The sequence below is a fragment of the Hoplias malabaricus genome, chromosome 4 (assembly GCF_029633855.1).
Source record: "Hoplias malabaricus isolate fHopMal1 chromosome 4, fHopMal1.hap1, whole genome shotgun sequence".
Taxonomy (NCBI): Eukaryota; Metazoa; Chordata; class Actinopteri; order Characiformes; family Erythrinidae; genus Hoplias; species Hoplias malabaricus.
The window spans coordinates 32,358,536-32,374,202 of NC_089803.1; the positions used below are offsets into that span (position 1 = coordinate 32,358,536).

General features: G+C 37.3%; 1 protein-coding gene across 4 annotated transcripts in view; it reads right to left on the bottom strand.

Annotated features, from left to right (window-relative positions):
• Positions 1–443: 443 nt before the first annotated feature.
• ptprz1a (protein tyrosine phosphatase receptor type Z1a) overlaps positions 444–15,667 on the bottom strand; it is a 55,927-nt gene continuing 40,703 nt past the window's right edge. For 3 of the 4 annotated variants that reach the window (XM_066668185.1, XM_066668184.1, XM_066668182.1), the window contains 18 exons: positions 15,330–15,474; positions 13,086–13,177; positions 11,822–11,907; positions 10,285–10,305; positions 10,007–10,103; positions 8,712–8,797; positions 8,083–8,217; positions 7,705–7,839; positions 6,632–6,795; positions 6,057–6,192; positions 5,420–5,566; positions 5,248–5,341; positions 4,655–4,728; positions 4,425–4,553; positions 4,024–4,176; positions 2,543–2,685; positions 1,887–2,022; positions 444–1,765 (listed from right to left, as the gene is read on the bottom strand). In XM_066668185.1, the coding sequence (XP_066524282.1) occupies positions 1,625–1,765; positions 1,887–2,022; positions 2,543–2,685; positions 4,024–4,176; positions 4,425–4,553; positions 4,655–4,728; positions 5,248–5,341; positions 5,420–5,566; positions 6,057–6,192; positions 6,632–6,795; positions 7,705–7,839; positions 8,083–8,217; positions 8,712–8,797; positions 10,007–10,103; positions 10,285–10,305; positions 11,822–11,907; positions 13,086–13,177; positions 15,330–15,474 (2,114 nt within the window). In that variant the 3' untranslated portion in view covers positions 444–1,624. The remainder of the gene's footprint in view (positions 1,766–1,886; positions 2,023–2,542; positions 2,686–4,023; positions 4,177–4,424; positions 4,554–4,654; positions 4,729–5,247; positions 5,342–5,419; positions 5,567–6,056; positions 6,193–6,631; positions 6,796–7,704; positions 7,840–8,082; positions 8,218–8,711; positions 8,798–10,006; positions 10,104–10,284; positions 10,306–11,821; positions 11,908–13,085; positions 13,178–15,329; positions 15,475–15,667) is intronic. The other variant, XM_066668183.1, reaches the window with a different exon arrangement.

Sequence of the window (15,667 nt, forward strand, 5' to 3'; positions counted from 1 at the left end):
GTTTGTAATTATTAAGTCAAAAATGCAAATTAGGGTAACGATACACTGTGTGGTCAAGACGGTGTCTGGCCATTTGACCTATATTTCCCTGCAAATGCGCATAACCTTTTGCGTCTTAGACTGGATTAGAACACAGAAATAATTATGGAGTGATTCTTGAAACGGATTATGCCATAACTCCATATAGTTGTCGTCTTGTTCATCAAAGCAAAACTCCTAGTCTTAATGCTGTAATTGTTTTCAAAAAGCTGCCCCTTCCTTCTTTCTTTAAGTACAGTCTGAGTAATGGCTTAGAAGCAGTGCAGGGCCCCTTAAGAAGAGTCTTGCTGTGATCATTATGATTTAAAGGGGTTATAAGGTACTGGGTTAAGCCAGGGCTGAGGTGAGGGCTTTGTGGAAGTTAATTGGAAAAAACAACCCTTTTTTCACTTTATTTTTGCTAAATCAGACGACATTGATTTGAGGCGTGATAGTTAGCGTGACCCCATTGATAGCATTAACAGAAGAGAAGTGAAGTGAGACACGTGCAGAATTAAACAATGTTCCGCGCCAAGCCACTTGGTCTGTCACCAAGACGAGTCTGTCCTCAGGGCAAACAGGCCAGAAAGTTGCAGGATTTATAAAACAGAATCATTAGCGATTTTGTGGGACATTTTAAAAGAGAAATCAGAGGTGGAATGGCACGTCAATTCTTAGGACATGTTAAAACATTTCCACTGTTCAAGTGATAAATTGAAGAATTCAATGGGTTCAGGTTTCACTGAACATTCTAAACACCTTCACAAATATGCCAGGAAAATGCTCCACTGCACATTAAAATGGTGGAAAACAAATAAAAAAAAAATAATAAAATTTAAATTAAAACAAAGACAGCTGTAGTGCAAAACCAATAACTCCTGCTTATTTGGATTTATTTGCGATGGGTTTAATCCTACATGTAGCAGAAACGTTTCCTATGTACAGCTAAAGAGTGTCAGTAAATCACAATTTATGTTAAGTCAATGATGGTACAAAACACTGGGTACAATTTCAGAAATATCAGAACAATCTTTTGACTAGATAATTAGAGTGCATTCGTACATACAGCGTAAAGCGCTACAGTAGTAAAATATAAAAATCTAATCTTATAAATAGAAATTTGGTCCATTGACTTGGTTTGCTATAATATTATTTACACATTAGAATATTATTCCATGACTTTGTCTGAAAAGTGTGATTGAGAAAAAATTGCCACTTTTTAATATTTACATCCGTGTGGAAAATAATGTGGCATTTGGTTACTACAAAATATAAACTAATAATAAAATATGTCTTATTATAAAGTGATTTTCTTCCCTTTAAATGAGACATAATGCCAATAAATATGAAATACTATGGAAGGAAATTAGTAGAGGGTTAGCAGGAAGTGGCAGAGACATAGACTACATTAGTCTACATTAAACAGTATAAAAGTGGGTAAAGAAAATGAGTGAATGTACAAAGGCACACATTCTGAGTTCCAGGATCGCACCATGACCGGTAAAGCAGAGTGTCATATAAAGGTGGAGAAGAAACAGAGAGAAAAACAGTGGAGCAGCAGGGAAAAGGGAGTGTCCATATGAGCTGTGTATGCTGGTTGCTATGGTTACACAAGGGATTCCAGACTCTCTGCGGCACTGGGGTCTCCTGGGACTGTGCCGTTGTTGTCGGAGGACTGGAGCGCCTTCTCATCTTCTTGGGTCCCGACAAGACTCAAGATGGATTTATACAGGAACTGATATTGCTCCTGTCACAGAAATCAACACAGATATTTTGTCATTTGATTCCTACAAAAATGTCATGTCACAGGATCAGATGTATTAGAATGATTTCATTCTTTTGGCTTATAGTAGGAAAGAGAGGTGTACACTGTCTGTGAAGACTCCTGGCCTCATGAAGTTGGTCATCTTGGCCACCAGGTAAACGTCCACACAGCGCTCAGCCTCCAGCTGCTGAAGTAGAGTGTAGAGTGCGCAGAAAGTCCCAGCTGTCACCCCTCCATACCTGCACACACACACACACACACTAACAGCATTGGACCTCTAGATTTGGGCTACAGTAGTAATTAAACTGTTTCTGTAATCACCACAGCAAAAAGCATGGTAACACTTTACTGTTGGTTATTGTTTACAAGGCAGAATCACACGTATCTTTCTTAAAAACTGACGTAAACCTACATAAACATAAAGTGCTGATTTTCATACTTTCTTAGGTGAAACAGACTAAAGCAGCCTTATTTATATTTACACGTACATTTATGACTGGAAAGAGAATGAGGCTGTAAACAAAACTTAAAATATGTAAAAAAATATAATAAAATAAAATATGATTATAATCTGCTGGTTAGAACTCTGTAGCTACACTAAAGTCATTGTATTTGTCACTTCTACTACACAGGATTACTGTACACAGGATTACCAACAGCATTAGGAGCTGATCCTTTCAATACAAACAAAAACAAATGGTTTGTAACAAAGTAAAACGTCCTCTGAGCCAAGAAAAAAAATCACTCTGTTGATCTTACTCATCGTGTACGACAATGGGTCCCTCTTTAGAGCCCCGCTCTCCCCTAACTACGCTGATCAGCTCAAATGTGTTACTGATAGGGCTGTCTGGGTTTGGCCAGCGAGGGGCACGATAGTGTCTCACTTCCAGAACATAGTCATCCTTGAAATAGAGAGAGAGAGAAAGAGAGAGAGAGAGAGAGAGAGAGAGAGAGAGAGAGAGAGTGAGGGAATGAGATTTTAACATTATGAAGCAAAAGAGAATATACAATAGAGCATTTGACAACCTCTTTGTGTGTGTGTCGCTCTGTGTGTGTGTGTGTGTGTGTGTGTGTGTGTGTGTGTGTGTGAATATGCATGTGTGCCCTGTGGTCACTACTGATAAGCGTGTATGTGTGCCATATATGCTACGCTAATTGCAGATACAGATGGAGACGTGTTAGGTTTGTGAAAGAGAACAGATGTGTCGGGCTGAGGCATGTTCAGTGTTTACCAGGCTGTACTCACAGTCTTTTTAACAGCCATGTGTTCCTCTAAAGCAAGTCCAGCTATTTGGAACTGGTCTCTGCATACATATTCAGAATTCACTGACATCTAACATAGACATAGTATTCCTTCATAAACCTGCTCTCAGAAAAAGGCCTCTTTTGGCAATATATTTATTGACTGCATAACTTTCATCTCTCACAATGTCCAGATACTTTTTTGCTGCTTAAAAAGGCTTGCTGTGCAGTCAACTTATTGTTGATTACCTTCAGTTTCTCTGCTCATACTTTCTCATAGACCAGCATAATGTGTGTGTCTGGTGGTACAGTGTCTTTCAATATTGAATTCCTTGAGAACAGTGAGGGCTTCTCCACAAAATAAACAACTCTTTGTTTTCATCATGGGCTCCCCGTCACTTAGCCATTTTGCAAACTAAACCTAGATGCCAGAGATGCTGCCATTGGACAAATCTGCACGTTTCTTGCAGCTGACTGGATTTATTTAATACGAACTCAGTTTATTTGCATAACAACCAATGACTCTTACATATTGCCTAAATATACAGCCAATACAATTCAGGCAAATACTGGTGAGTGAAGGGCCACATGTGACCAGAGGGCCAAATATCTCACAAGTTTATACACTTTTCTGAGAAACGTTCCTGCAGCAAAGCGGGACAAACTGCCAAACAATACCCTTGACTGTGGATAAAATGACAGGTGTCTGTAAAGGTTCAGAGTAATAGATTCTGGTATATTATTGTGCGGATTTGCCTGCATTCCGCCACAGGAATACTGAGATCCGGGACTGATGCAGGATGAATAGATCTGGATAACAAACACATTCCAACTCCCAAAGAATCCCAAACATATTCAGTCATGCATCAGAGAAGACAATCTCCATAATAATTAGAAGTGGTATACTCGATAAATCTGACAATTCTTATTAAAACAATGTATTGTATTAGGTTTCTTTCACTAGAGCGGGCTAATGGATGCACTGTTGAAGCTCTTACCTGAGTAGCTTGTACAATGTAATCTTGTACAATCAATATGTCCTCATTAGACAGACACACATGCTCCTCCTCGCTTAAGGACACAGTGAACATCTTATAGCTGATTGGCTGATCTCTTTTTGGCCAGAAGATCATTGGTTCAGTCTCCTCTGTCTGAGAGAAGAAAAAAAAATTGTATGAGTGACAGACTGCATCCAACATAGTAAAACATTGACAAGTCTGTCAAAAGGATTGGAAATGAAAATGTTTACGTGTTTAGAGTCACACTAAAAGCTGCTGTAAGGATAAACAAATCAAGCATGTGCATTAAAATACAAGCATAAAATAGCAGGAAAGTAAACTGATCAAAAAACTAAATTAAAAAATAAATTAAGAAACTACAGCAGAAGCAGGCTACCCACCAAGCTGCTTGTATCAGGAAATGATACAATGATCTGGACATTGTGGTCCCAAATCATCCTCCACATATCCTTCACTGTACTGGGCAGAGGATTCTGGGTAATGATGTACTCCTTGCTTTGCCGATAACCCTACATATCAAGTTCATTTCCAGAAGGCATCACAATGAGCACAAGTCCATAGTATTTAATTTAGAAAAAAGTCAAAAAATATAATTGTAAAAAGGTTTCACCATAATATAAGAAGCGTTGATGTAGTCTGAGGTCTCTTCTGCTGACGTTGACAAACACACTCTGGATCTCTCCACTAAAACAGACCATAATGAGAGTTTATTATCACAAGAAAAAACATAAAAGAGAGCAAATGGAATATACAAGATTCCATGATATCGGGGGGACTAGCTCAGAAAGAGGACCACTGTGGTCATCAGAAATGTTATTATTACTGTTGCTATTAAAGTTTTTGATATTTTCTGTGTGTTTATATTAATTTTTATTCTATTCTATTGTTGGTGGCATGGTGGTGCAGCAGGTGGTGTCGCTGTCACACAGCTCCAGGGACCTGGAGGTTGTGAGTTTAAGTCCTGCTCCGGGTGACTGTCTGTGAGGAGTTGGTGTGTTCTCCCTGTGTCTGCGTGAGTTTCCTCCAGGTGCTTCGGTTTCCACCCACAGTCCAAATGAACGATAATGAATGAATAAATTAATCTACTATTGTTTACATACCTATATACCACTACACTCTCTCATGCCCATCTAAAAAAGAGCCTGTATAAAACCTACACACACGTTTCTGCTAGACTTCTACCACTACCCTCACAGCACTCACCAGGTATCAAGGAGGAGCTCCTGTTCTTCTCTCTGTTGCACTCTTTCAAAGCAGCAGAGTAATCACACTGCTTGGCACAGGACTGACTCAGCAGCTACAACAGCAAGAAGCAAAAATCATCACTGAACTAAAGATAAAAATTTAATTCTGTTGTACACTGACTTTTTCATACCTTAAACTGCTTTTCTAGGCGTGTCCTACATGAAGGTCCGGTGGTCAGCAGGTCATTAACATAATTATGTATACGGCTGGTTGGCACCTCTGTGTCTTTACTCAGAATGGCCTCCACCAATACATCATGGATGAAGACGTACTGTTCCTGCAGAAGAACAGGCAGGTAATTACAAAAATGACTAAATTCACCAGTGAGAAGTGTGTTTACTAGACTTCATATGGTCTTCAAATCCGGATCTTGGATCAAGGTTCCAGGCTGGAAATTTTAAGTGGCCGACTGGTATGACATTGCAGCTGTAACTGCTAATGTACCAGCCTAGCCAAGTACAGGGTCATAGCCTCCAGTCATTGTAAAATCCCACCTGGAACCTGGATCACAGGTCTGGATTTGAAGACCTCTGGTCAAACAAATATTCATCGCAATAGTTATTAAAGGTTATAATTGATTTTACAAACAATGAAAGAGCAAGTAGCTTAAAGGGAGTACAACTAAGGTAAAAGTTTCACAAACAATGCAAATAGACAAAAAACGTAATCATGATTCAGTACATTCAGCAGATCCAAACACAACTGCTCTGTCTGGAGGTATTATTACACTGTACGCAGATATTAGCACACTGGAACTTGAACTTTACCTCAGTTTGCACAAGATAATTTCTCTGTGTGCGGATGTGTTTGAGGAAGCCCATGATGTTCACTAAACCCTGCTCTCTTATCTGTTTCATCATACTGTCCAGCACAATGTAGGTACCTGTTCTCCCCACACCAGCACTACAGACATAAACACACACACACAACCAGAGAGAGTGAGGGGGGCGGGGAGAGACAAAGAGAGACCAACAGAGAGAGAAAGAGAGAGCATACAAATGATTACAGAAACATGTACAATGATATTAAAGTATTTTATGTTTTTGAGGTCCTATACTGAACGGAACATCTGAATTCACATGGGAACTTTAAGAATGAACCTCATTTTCAGGTTAAAAATGTTTAATTCTAAAGGCCTATATATAAAGACCCACTCCCAACACTGCATTGAGTACTTATTAGTTTCATAGTATTTCTTGAATAATTTATGGTAAATATTCCATTTTTAATCATGTAAATAATTATTAGAATAATAATTTATCTACATTTTTAGAGGTAACAAAAAAGACTTTAGTTAATTTTAGGGGTCTAAGTTAGTTTAAGAGCCTCTCAGCAGTCCTACCTGCAGTGTACCACCACAGGCCCTGTGTTTTCTGTCCTGGCTCTGGAGGATCTTTGGATGAAAGAGAGCACAGGCAGCACATACTCGGGCACACCCATATCCGGCCACTGTGTGTAGTGGAACTGATTTACAGTTCTCTCATTAGCATGACCCTTCTGAGAACCCTGAGAGGACATAAAAAAGAAACAGGATAAAATGAAACAAATAATGATCCAAAGCACAGCGCATCATTACAGAAGATTATTTTATTAATATTAATAGTGTTAAATTTCAGTTGGAGCTGCTGATATTTATATTAACTCCTTCAAAACACTGTACCTCTGAAATGGTGACTTCATTAGAGAAAACTAATTAAAAAAATAAAAATGTTATACTCCATTTCTACAATTTAACACAGTTTATGAGATGCTCTGGTCAAAATACCACAAGGATCAATCAACGCAGCACCATTCTCCCCCTCTCTAAACATCCCTGTTCAGAACAATGGACAGGTTGGGACCTGTGTTGTATGTGAGAGCACAAAAGCAGTGTTTATCAGAAAAAACTACCAATGAGCCCAGATCTTTGCTCATTGTTCCATTTTTCTGTTAAACTCAGTCTTTTGTGCTCTCAAATACAACACAGGTGCTATGATTAGCGATTTAGACAAAAAAGGCTTAACAATTCTGCACTCTATGAGAAGCAGCACAAAATCAAAACCACCTGTTTTGTCCCATGTTTTCAGGCTTGTGCAGGCAACAAAAAACGGACTGGGTTGTTTTATTTCACAGTTTGTGGGTTGATAGGAGGTCCAGATCCCCAAATTAATGTGTTAGTTTTTTTTAAATTCTTAATATATCCCCTTTAAATTTTACAACATAAATGTAAATGCAGGACGTGTCAAAGCAATTTTGGAATTTTCTACTTGTCCACTTATCATGAAATGTTCATATATTGTCAAGGACAGCTATTTTCAAATGGTGTAAAAAATGTAAAGAACGTTTTCATATGACAACTATATCTTACCTATAATTGGAACAGAAAAGCTTATGATAAATCAAAAAGAAAAAGAAAAAAATTATACATTACCATACCTTCTTTATACGTGTGTTTCTAATGGTGAAGATTCTCCTGGTGTAATAGGCCATAACCTCAGTGCTCTTAACAGTCACAAGGAAACAGCCATATTCTTCTTGGTTCTCCAAGGGCCAATACTGGTCACATTTTTTCTGTAACAGAGAATAAAATATGTGCTATCAAAAAAGTAAAGCATTCAAAAGCAAAAAATTTTTTATATATATATTTTTATATATATCTCATTAGCGTAGGTTTTAAAATCATTTAAACTGGCATGAAGACTGTATGAACCAGTACACTTCTTGGACTGCTTCTTTAACAGACTGTGCATGGTGAACATATTGACATGTTGAGTGTGTGTAGGAATGCTTAGAGACGATGACAAGATGGCTCACTCTTCCTTTCTCCACCAGGTTTGTGATCATGATGATCACTCCCACATTCTGCTCCCACACCATCCTCCAGAAGTCCACTGTGCTCGACTTCAGAGGGCCCTGAGCCGCTATGTAGGCTCGCGGTTTATTAAAGCCCTGTGTGGGCAAAGGAGGGAGAGAGAGAGAGAGAGAGAGAACCTATATCATTTAAGAGGCAAAAAAACTCAGGTTTTATATAGTTACTAGAGCCTCAAAATATATTAATGAACAATGCAATCATTTTAATAAACAGTTGAAAAATTAAGTTTTGAAGTGTCTTTGATTCTGGAATCTGAGATTATTGAAGAACTGAGAATTTTCTTGAATCCTAAATACTATATGAACTACTGTAAGTTCTATCCCTTCATTAAGTAAAGACAGTCATTTTTCTGAGTTAGATTCTCTCAGCCCAGCCCACGAGGTTCACATTAACTGAAATATCTTAGTTTTATAAGTTAGTTTAGATTCTAATTAAAAGAAATATACTGGTATCAAAATAATACAAATCTGAGCTTGTTATCTTCAACTGATTAACAAATAACAGCATTTGGGCTGTTTGGTCTTCCTTTAAAAACATTTAGCAGCAGACCTGAACAGGAAGCAATACTTACATCCACATAGTTGGCATTGATATAGTCACCTTCATTCTTTCCATCTTTGTCAGTTTGTGGTGAGAGTCTGACTCGGCTGTGGTCATCTGAAATGAAACATGCAACCAATTTTAACAACTTTTAATTAATTAATCATTTAATTCAACACACATTGGCATCTTGTAACAACCCTGAGTTCAGTCTAAGAACCTGGTTGATGTTCATTTTTCTCATCCTCTAACTTTACAGGATGATCTCTGACTGCTGAAAGATCAATATGTTTCTTCTGGTTGGAAATAACATAAGGAAGTGAGTGAAAATGGTAAGACGTTGTGCTAGAGCTATAAATGGAAAAATAACTCAAAAATGATACATTTTTTTAAAATTGCTTTGAAAACAAATTTTTTGCATGCCTGCACTGAGGATTTGGACAAATCGTATATGATGATCTCTTTGAGATTGGAAAGCTTCCTAGCCACCACTGCGGTCTTGAGGTTCTCTCCAAAGATTCACATTTGACTCAGGACTGGACTCCTGGCCACACCAAAATATTACTTTTGTTTTCTTTATATTGAACATTTAGATTGTAGCCTTCAGATTATTGTCTTGATAGAGGGTCTTAGGCTGCCCAAGGACATATTTTGCTCCAGAATGTTAATGTAGTCCTTTTTTCTCATGATGTCCTTTAGTGTGACACAGTTGCCTAGCACATTGGCTGGAAAACAGCTTGGTCTTTTTTGGCTGGTGTCTGTGAAAACCTTTCTAGTACAGTGTCTACTGGAGTGTCTGCCTTGAGATGTCTGAACCACAACTGTTCAGATTCATTAGAATGGCCTTGATGGTAATCTTTGGATTTTACTCGGCCTCTTAAACTATTGTACATGCCAGTGCCTGTTTTAGCTTTCTACCATGAGTTGAACCCCTTGTACTTTTAGGTTATGTTTCACACTTTGGCCACTGGCACTTGAAAAAGTTTGAATATGGCTTTATAGCCTTTCCCCATCTTGTGAACTGTCACAATGCACAACTGAATGTTTTTATTTTCTTATGGCTTTTTTAATAGCTAAAAAACATACAATTTTCTCCCTAACTGTGACCATGAAAAGGATTATGTGGAAAATATGATGATGATGATTTAGCATCTTTAACACAGTGCCTTGTCATCTTTTGTCACTTGATTTTGTGATTTCCACTCAGAAGAAACATATATGTGGAAATAAATCAAATATAAAATAAATCTATATCAATAAAAACTGGCATGGGTAGGAATATGTTTTGTTGTTAACGGCATATCTTTTGTGTCTTGTGTTACATACAGGCTAAAATGTTGATATATCTGTTCTTGCTCTTGTTGTCAGGGTGGTTAGAGCTATCGGTTGTAGTTCCAAGATCCACAGTACATGCCTGAACCTCCTGTAAATACACAGACATACATTATATTCACTGCGGAAAGTCTGGGTTCAAAACCACAGGCAAAGTCTCTCTCGCAAAACAGGCGCATACACATTGGTGGATGAGTGGTATAAACAATGCATGCTACAGATATCAAAAGGTATTTTGATAAATAGAAATCAAAATGGGAGATATGGCTTACCTCAAAATATTCTTTAATAATCTAATTAGGGGAGTGAGAATGCAGAAAGCACAGCAATAAATTTACTTGACACACGGTGCACAAACACATTACAAACAAACCAAAACAAAAAAGACAGAACACAGCAAAAAGCTACTGGCAGAACACATACAGAACATGCCTCATGCACTGTGTGGATCTGAGATGGAGAACTCAGTAATGGACTTATAAATGGACAAATTTGAGATTCATTCCAGTGTCCTTAATATCTTAATACTAAGTGTCCAATATGTGGATTACTTTGTAATGAGGTCACAATGATGTAAGCCAATGCCACAAACAAGCCAAATATTTGTTTAAAATATATGTTTGTTGGCCAAAAGCTTGTGGACACATGCTCATTCAGATAACTTCATGGGTGGGTATTTAAATGCAGTAGGCAGTTTGTTCCTATTTGCAACCACCTTAAAGGTGATAGGGCTTCATATCCCTCTAGTCCACAGTTGGAATTGATCATAGTGACCTTAGGCTTGTGCACCTGTTCCAGGGTATACATTTCATGGAGACTATATAAGCTGTTGAACATCTGTCAACTACCTGAAATCTGCTAAATTCACTAATTGTAAAGGATGTAAACAAACTTTTCAACATATGCTTTAAGGTGTAAAATTGCAGGCAAAGTGTAACTGACATTAAGGACACTGAGAATGGTGTATTGATTGAAAACAGGCTGCTAAGGTGTGGAGAGGCCAAACACTTTGACATTGTGCACTGCTTACAAAACATGCTTTTACACACAATATGGCAACCATATACTGTAAAGTTTAACATCAAAGTAGAAGTAAAAGTGGAAATGAGCAAAGAACAAATGCCATAAAAGCAATAATAAAATCCCTCATAATGTCAGTATAGATGCCTCAGAATTTTCTCAAGCAATCGTAGGCATGAGGACTAAGGTAGTACTGAGTGCCAAAAAAAAGTCACAGCACTTTCTGTCTGTTGTTATTAAAACTCATTTGCAAGGAAGCCAGTGGAATCACATTTTTAAATGGAAGCATAACTAATTTATTGTTCATTTTCTAATTAAGAGCAAATAATTGAATCTCAGTAGTGTAGGTAGTTCCAATTCAACACTAATAAATGCTAATTAAGCTCTAATTGTCTACATGTGTATTACTGTGTGCATCTGAGTGGAATGTTGCCATGAGTGTCAAAATCAAGCGTGTACATATGAGTGGTTTAATTATTCATTTCAAAAAGTTATTTACAGCTTATGTTCACACATGACTGAATATGGACAGGACAACTGGGCCTGCACTAACTAAAAGATCAAAGTGTATTCTGTCAATCTGTATTACATGAGTATTTGGTGGAGCGGGGAGTGCAAAACAATGGTCAGCCAACATCTGAGAGATCTCATAAAATATCTGCAAATGAGTCTATGACTTTTTTATCACAAAGCTCTCCTTTCATGTGCCGCTGCTCAAGATGAGAAAATATCTAAACAGTGTTCTACATCTGATAAAATATAGATGAAAAATAGTTACAGAGAACATACTTCAAACTCTCTGGAGAAAGAGTTGTTTTTGTGCAGTTCTGCGACATGCTGCACAAACTGCTTCACTGAAAGTGGCTCATGCTCATCTGCAAGGTTAGAGAGTAAACAGCTCAAAAATCTCATTATTTTTTTTTATAATGCTGAATGTTGAAACATGATATATTCATTTCATGAAGAACAAACATGGAGGACCATTTTAGAGCATAATATGTTTGGTGCATCATGTTTTTTATAAAGGTAAACCTGAATACTAGATCTCAAAACCAAGCTAACAAACCTGAAAGCAACTGCAATTTACCAGGGGCCTGTCTCATAAAACATGATTTACAGTATTGCTCAGCGAGATGATTTTAAATGTAGATTGATATAAACCCATTTTTTCTAATGGTTTACCAGTCTAAAATATGTCAACTTTCCTGCAGGCCTACCTTGCCTTGGGGAGATTAAGTTCAGGATTATGGATCATAAACAGCTTTTGGACAAATCACAGACAACCTGCCAACAGAAGCTGATCTCTCTGGCCTTTTCTAATCACTTTTCTTGGTGATATGTGTAGGTCCTACATAGATGCATTTATTTATGCATGTAGGCACTTAGCACTTTAAGTCCAGGACGAACATTATTTCATAATGCATTTTGTATGTCTGAGAGAAAGATCTACCTGACTTGAACAAAATGGGTGTATTTGACATAAGGAACTAAATAGCACCCCCTGTGAAGCAGTTCCTAAAAGTGTGAGTATGTCAGAAAATGAGTGAGTGATTGCAAGTTCCATGGAGGTACTTCATATCTAATACTTGTTTCAGCAGATTAAACAAATCATACAATGTAGATATAAAGAGTAAAAAGCAATAATGCAGCAGCAATTTTTTAAAATTCACCAAAAACAATCAACATTTGTCATGTTTCACACAGTGGTTTGATTGATGTAAATTATACATTTCATGTGCATGGAAACAAGGATTAATCACAGTTTAAGTATCAAAACTGCAGTTAACAGATGAAGTTAACTATGTTTGCATTTGCAAGGCTGAAACATGAGACAGGGCCCAGGTCTCTGAGCCTTGTTGCATAATCAGGTTTGCTGAAGTCAGGGAGGAGGGACACAATAAAAACACATTCCTGCAGAAGATGTCACAAACTATAGAGATGACAGCATGAATTCTTCAGTGACACTTATTTAGATGCACAATTACCTATGGTGAAGGAGCATAACATGCTGTTTTCCAATCAATAGGATAGATGTGAATGTGATAAGATTTACCTGTGCAACTCAACAGATGAGCGGAAGAGGTGGATATGACTCTAGGGGAAGCGCTGTCCTCTATGTAGAAATGAGCAGTCTGAAAGCACTTTCTGTAAAGGAAATGACAAGTCACTGTCATATAAAACTAGCATCATCTTACCTGACTTCAATAAATAATTAAATAATAAAGGGATTTGAAAAAGGTAATATCCCCAAATGACTGTAATCATGATTTTCAGACCTTATTTTTTAGGAGCAAAATTTGGCTAAGTATCACCACTTTACAAACAAAATAATGAGACTATTATTGAAATAATTAAAAACAATATTTATCAAAGAAACACAGGAAGGGATTTGGACATTTGACTGTCTACACTATATACTAGATAAATTAATTAAAGCACTGAAGAAAACTTTAAAAAATATCAGCGTATTAATAGCAGGGGTTCAAATCTAAGCTGATCTTAGAATAAACAATCTTTGACATCTCAGTTGGCAAAGCATCACGAGTTGCCACTCATCTATAACAGATATAAACACAAAAGCTGAAGATTTGGTAAACCTTAGTCAACTCTGCTGTACATAGTTATAACCACAAATGCAGTTACATTTTACCTGGCCAAAAATAAGCCTTATGTTAAATGTGTTCAGAAAGGCCAAAGACAATTCACAAATCACAGTTTTCTTTTTTTATTATTTTATTTGCTTTCTTCACACCACATCACATCTTCAACAGGTAGTTTTTTGGGGTTTTTGGTGATTTAAAAATGCCATATCTTATTATTTTTTATAATTTAGAAATAAAAAAAAAAACAGCTTTGTGTTTGAATATAAATGTTAAGCTTTTAAACAGAGAGAAAAAGATGTCCACCCTAATCTATGACCAGTCTTTAACAAGATCACCCCAAAAGACATTCTGATTAACCTGGACTAGCGTTTGCACATAACAGCAACTTCTTGGAAGGGATTAGAAACAACAACACATTACAATAATGTCTCCGCAGATTAATCACTAACATGTGAAGATGTCCTAAAAGCTCGTCTAAAGTGCGCAGCTGTGCGCTCCCCAAATGAGCACCATGTAAGAGCAGTGGAACATGTTGCGTATTAGCACAATTCCACCACCCACCACTGTGCCGACAAGACACAAATGCTGTTCTGGCCTTGTCAGACATAATCATGCGCAGGCCCTTTCTACAGCGCCGGCTCCTATGCTCCAGCGTGGAGCTACAAACAACAGATCAGCATCTCAGAGACTTAATCACCCGCCTGAAGATTAGAGCCTTAATCTGGCCCAATCCGTGCAGTGTAATAACATAAGTCAAGCATGAAGAACATGCGGATGAGGCCAGAGCCTTGGCGGGATGAGAAATGTACAGTCTCATGTGCTTGAATTGTTTACACAGCAGAGCCATGTACTTGATGGGATTGCAAAAGTTGCTTATTTGGCAGTTGCTAAATAAATGAATGAATGAATGTTCATCGTGTTCTTCTGTAGATATATAATACTAGATATAAAAACAAATACGCAGATATAGCTTTAGGAATCAAATACTTTAGAACTTTAGTACATATATTAATGTAATATAAATACTTTATATTACATGTAATTATGTGCCATTGGCCTGTTCAGCATGTGCTTACACAAGGTAAAGATCAGCACATGCATTAATGTAAAAGAAATGGAAAAAATAAAATAATAATAAAAATAAATAAATTACAAATTGAGGACAGGGTCTTTACTCAGACTTAAATCAGACCCTGTTTGTGCTGAACATGTACAAAAACAAATATCCAGGCAAAACCATACTTCCAGACGAAAGTCATTAATATAATCGTTTAAACAGAGTGACCTCCCTTTGAGATCTTTGACTGGTAAATGGGGTGGGGTAGAACTGAGAAAGGGTCAGAGAGATTAAAACATCAGTCTCTGTAAGCAGGAATCCCCACCCCACCCCTATTTAAAACCCTCCCTCACATGATTCTTATGATTATAGATTAATAACAATATGATGTGTATCATAAAAAGCAGGCACTGTGTAATTATTAGTCAAGAATAATGTGTGCTTAGAAGAAATGTTTGCTGAATTAATTTGTTACAAAAGGCACTTCTTTATAAGTTTATACAAACATTTGAGTAAACTCTCTGAACGTGCTTTAATTAGACAGTGTTATTATAATGCCAGCTATGAGCAAGACTGTTGTATACATCATCGTGTATCACCAGAAATAAATGACTAAAGCACAGTATATGGAACTCACCTCCAGTAGATGAGAATGCCAATCAGTATGACAAGACACAAGAAAGTGAGTGTAGAGATCACAGCTAGAGGGACCACAGCTTTCCTCTGACGCTCCACAATGCCTACCAAGCCCACACGAGACTCGTGACTACTGTTGCTGGCATCTACAAGCAACGAGAGGCTGATATGAGAATATAATCAAATATGTAACAAATATAATCACAAATCATAAAGAGATAAATGATCAAAATCCAGATTATACACACACATGTAGGTATCGTTTGTGGCTAGTGTGCACAATAGTTATTCACAAAAAATATTGTCAAACACTTCTGCAACATGAAGCTTACATGTTCA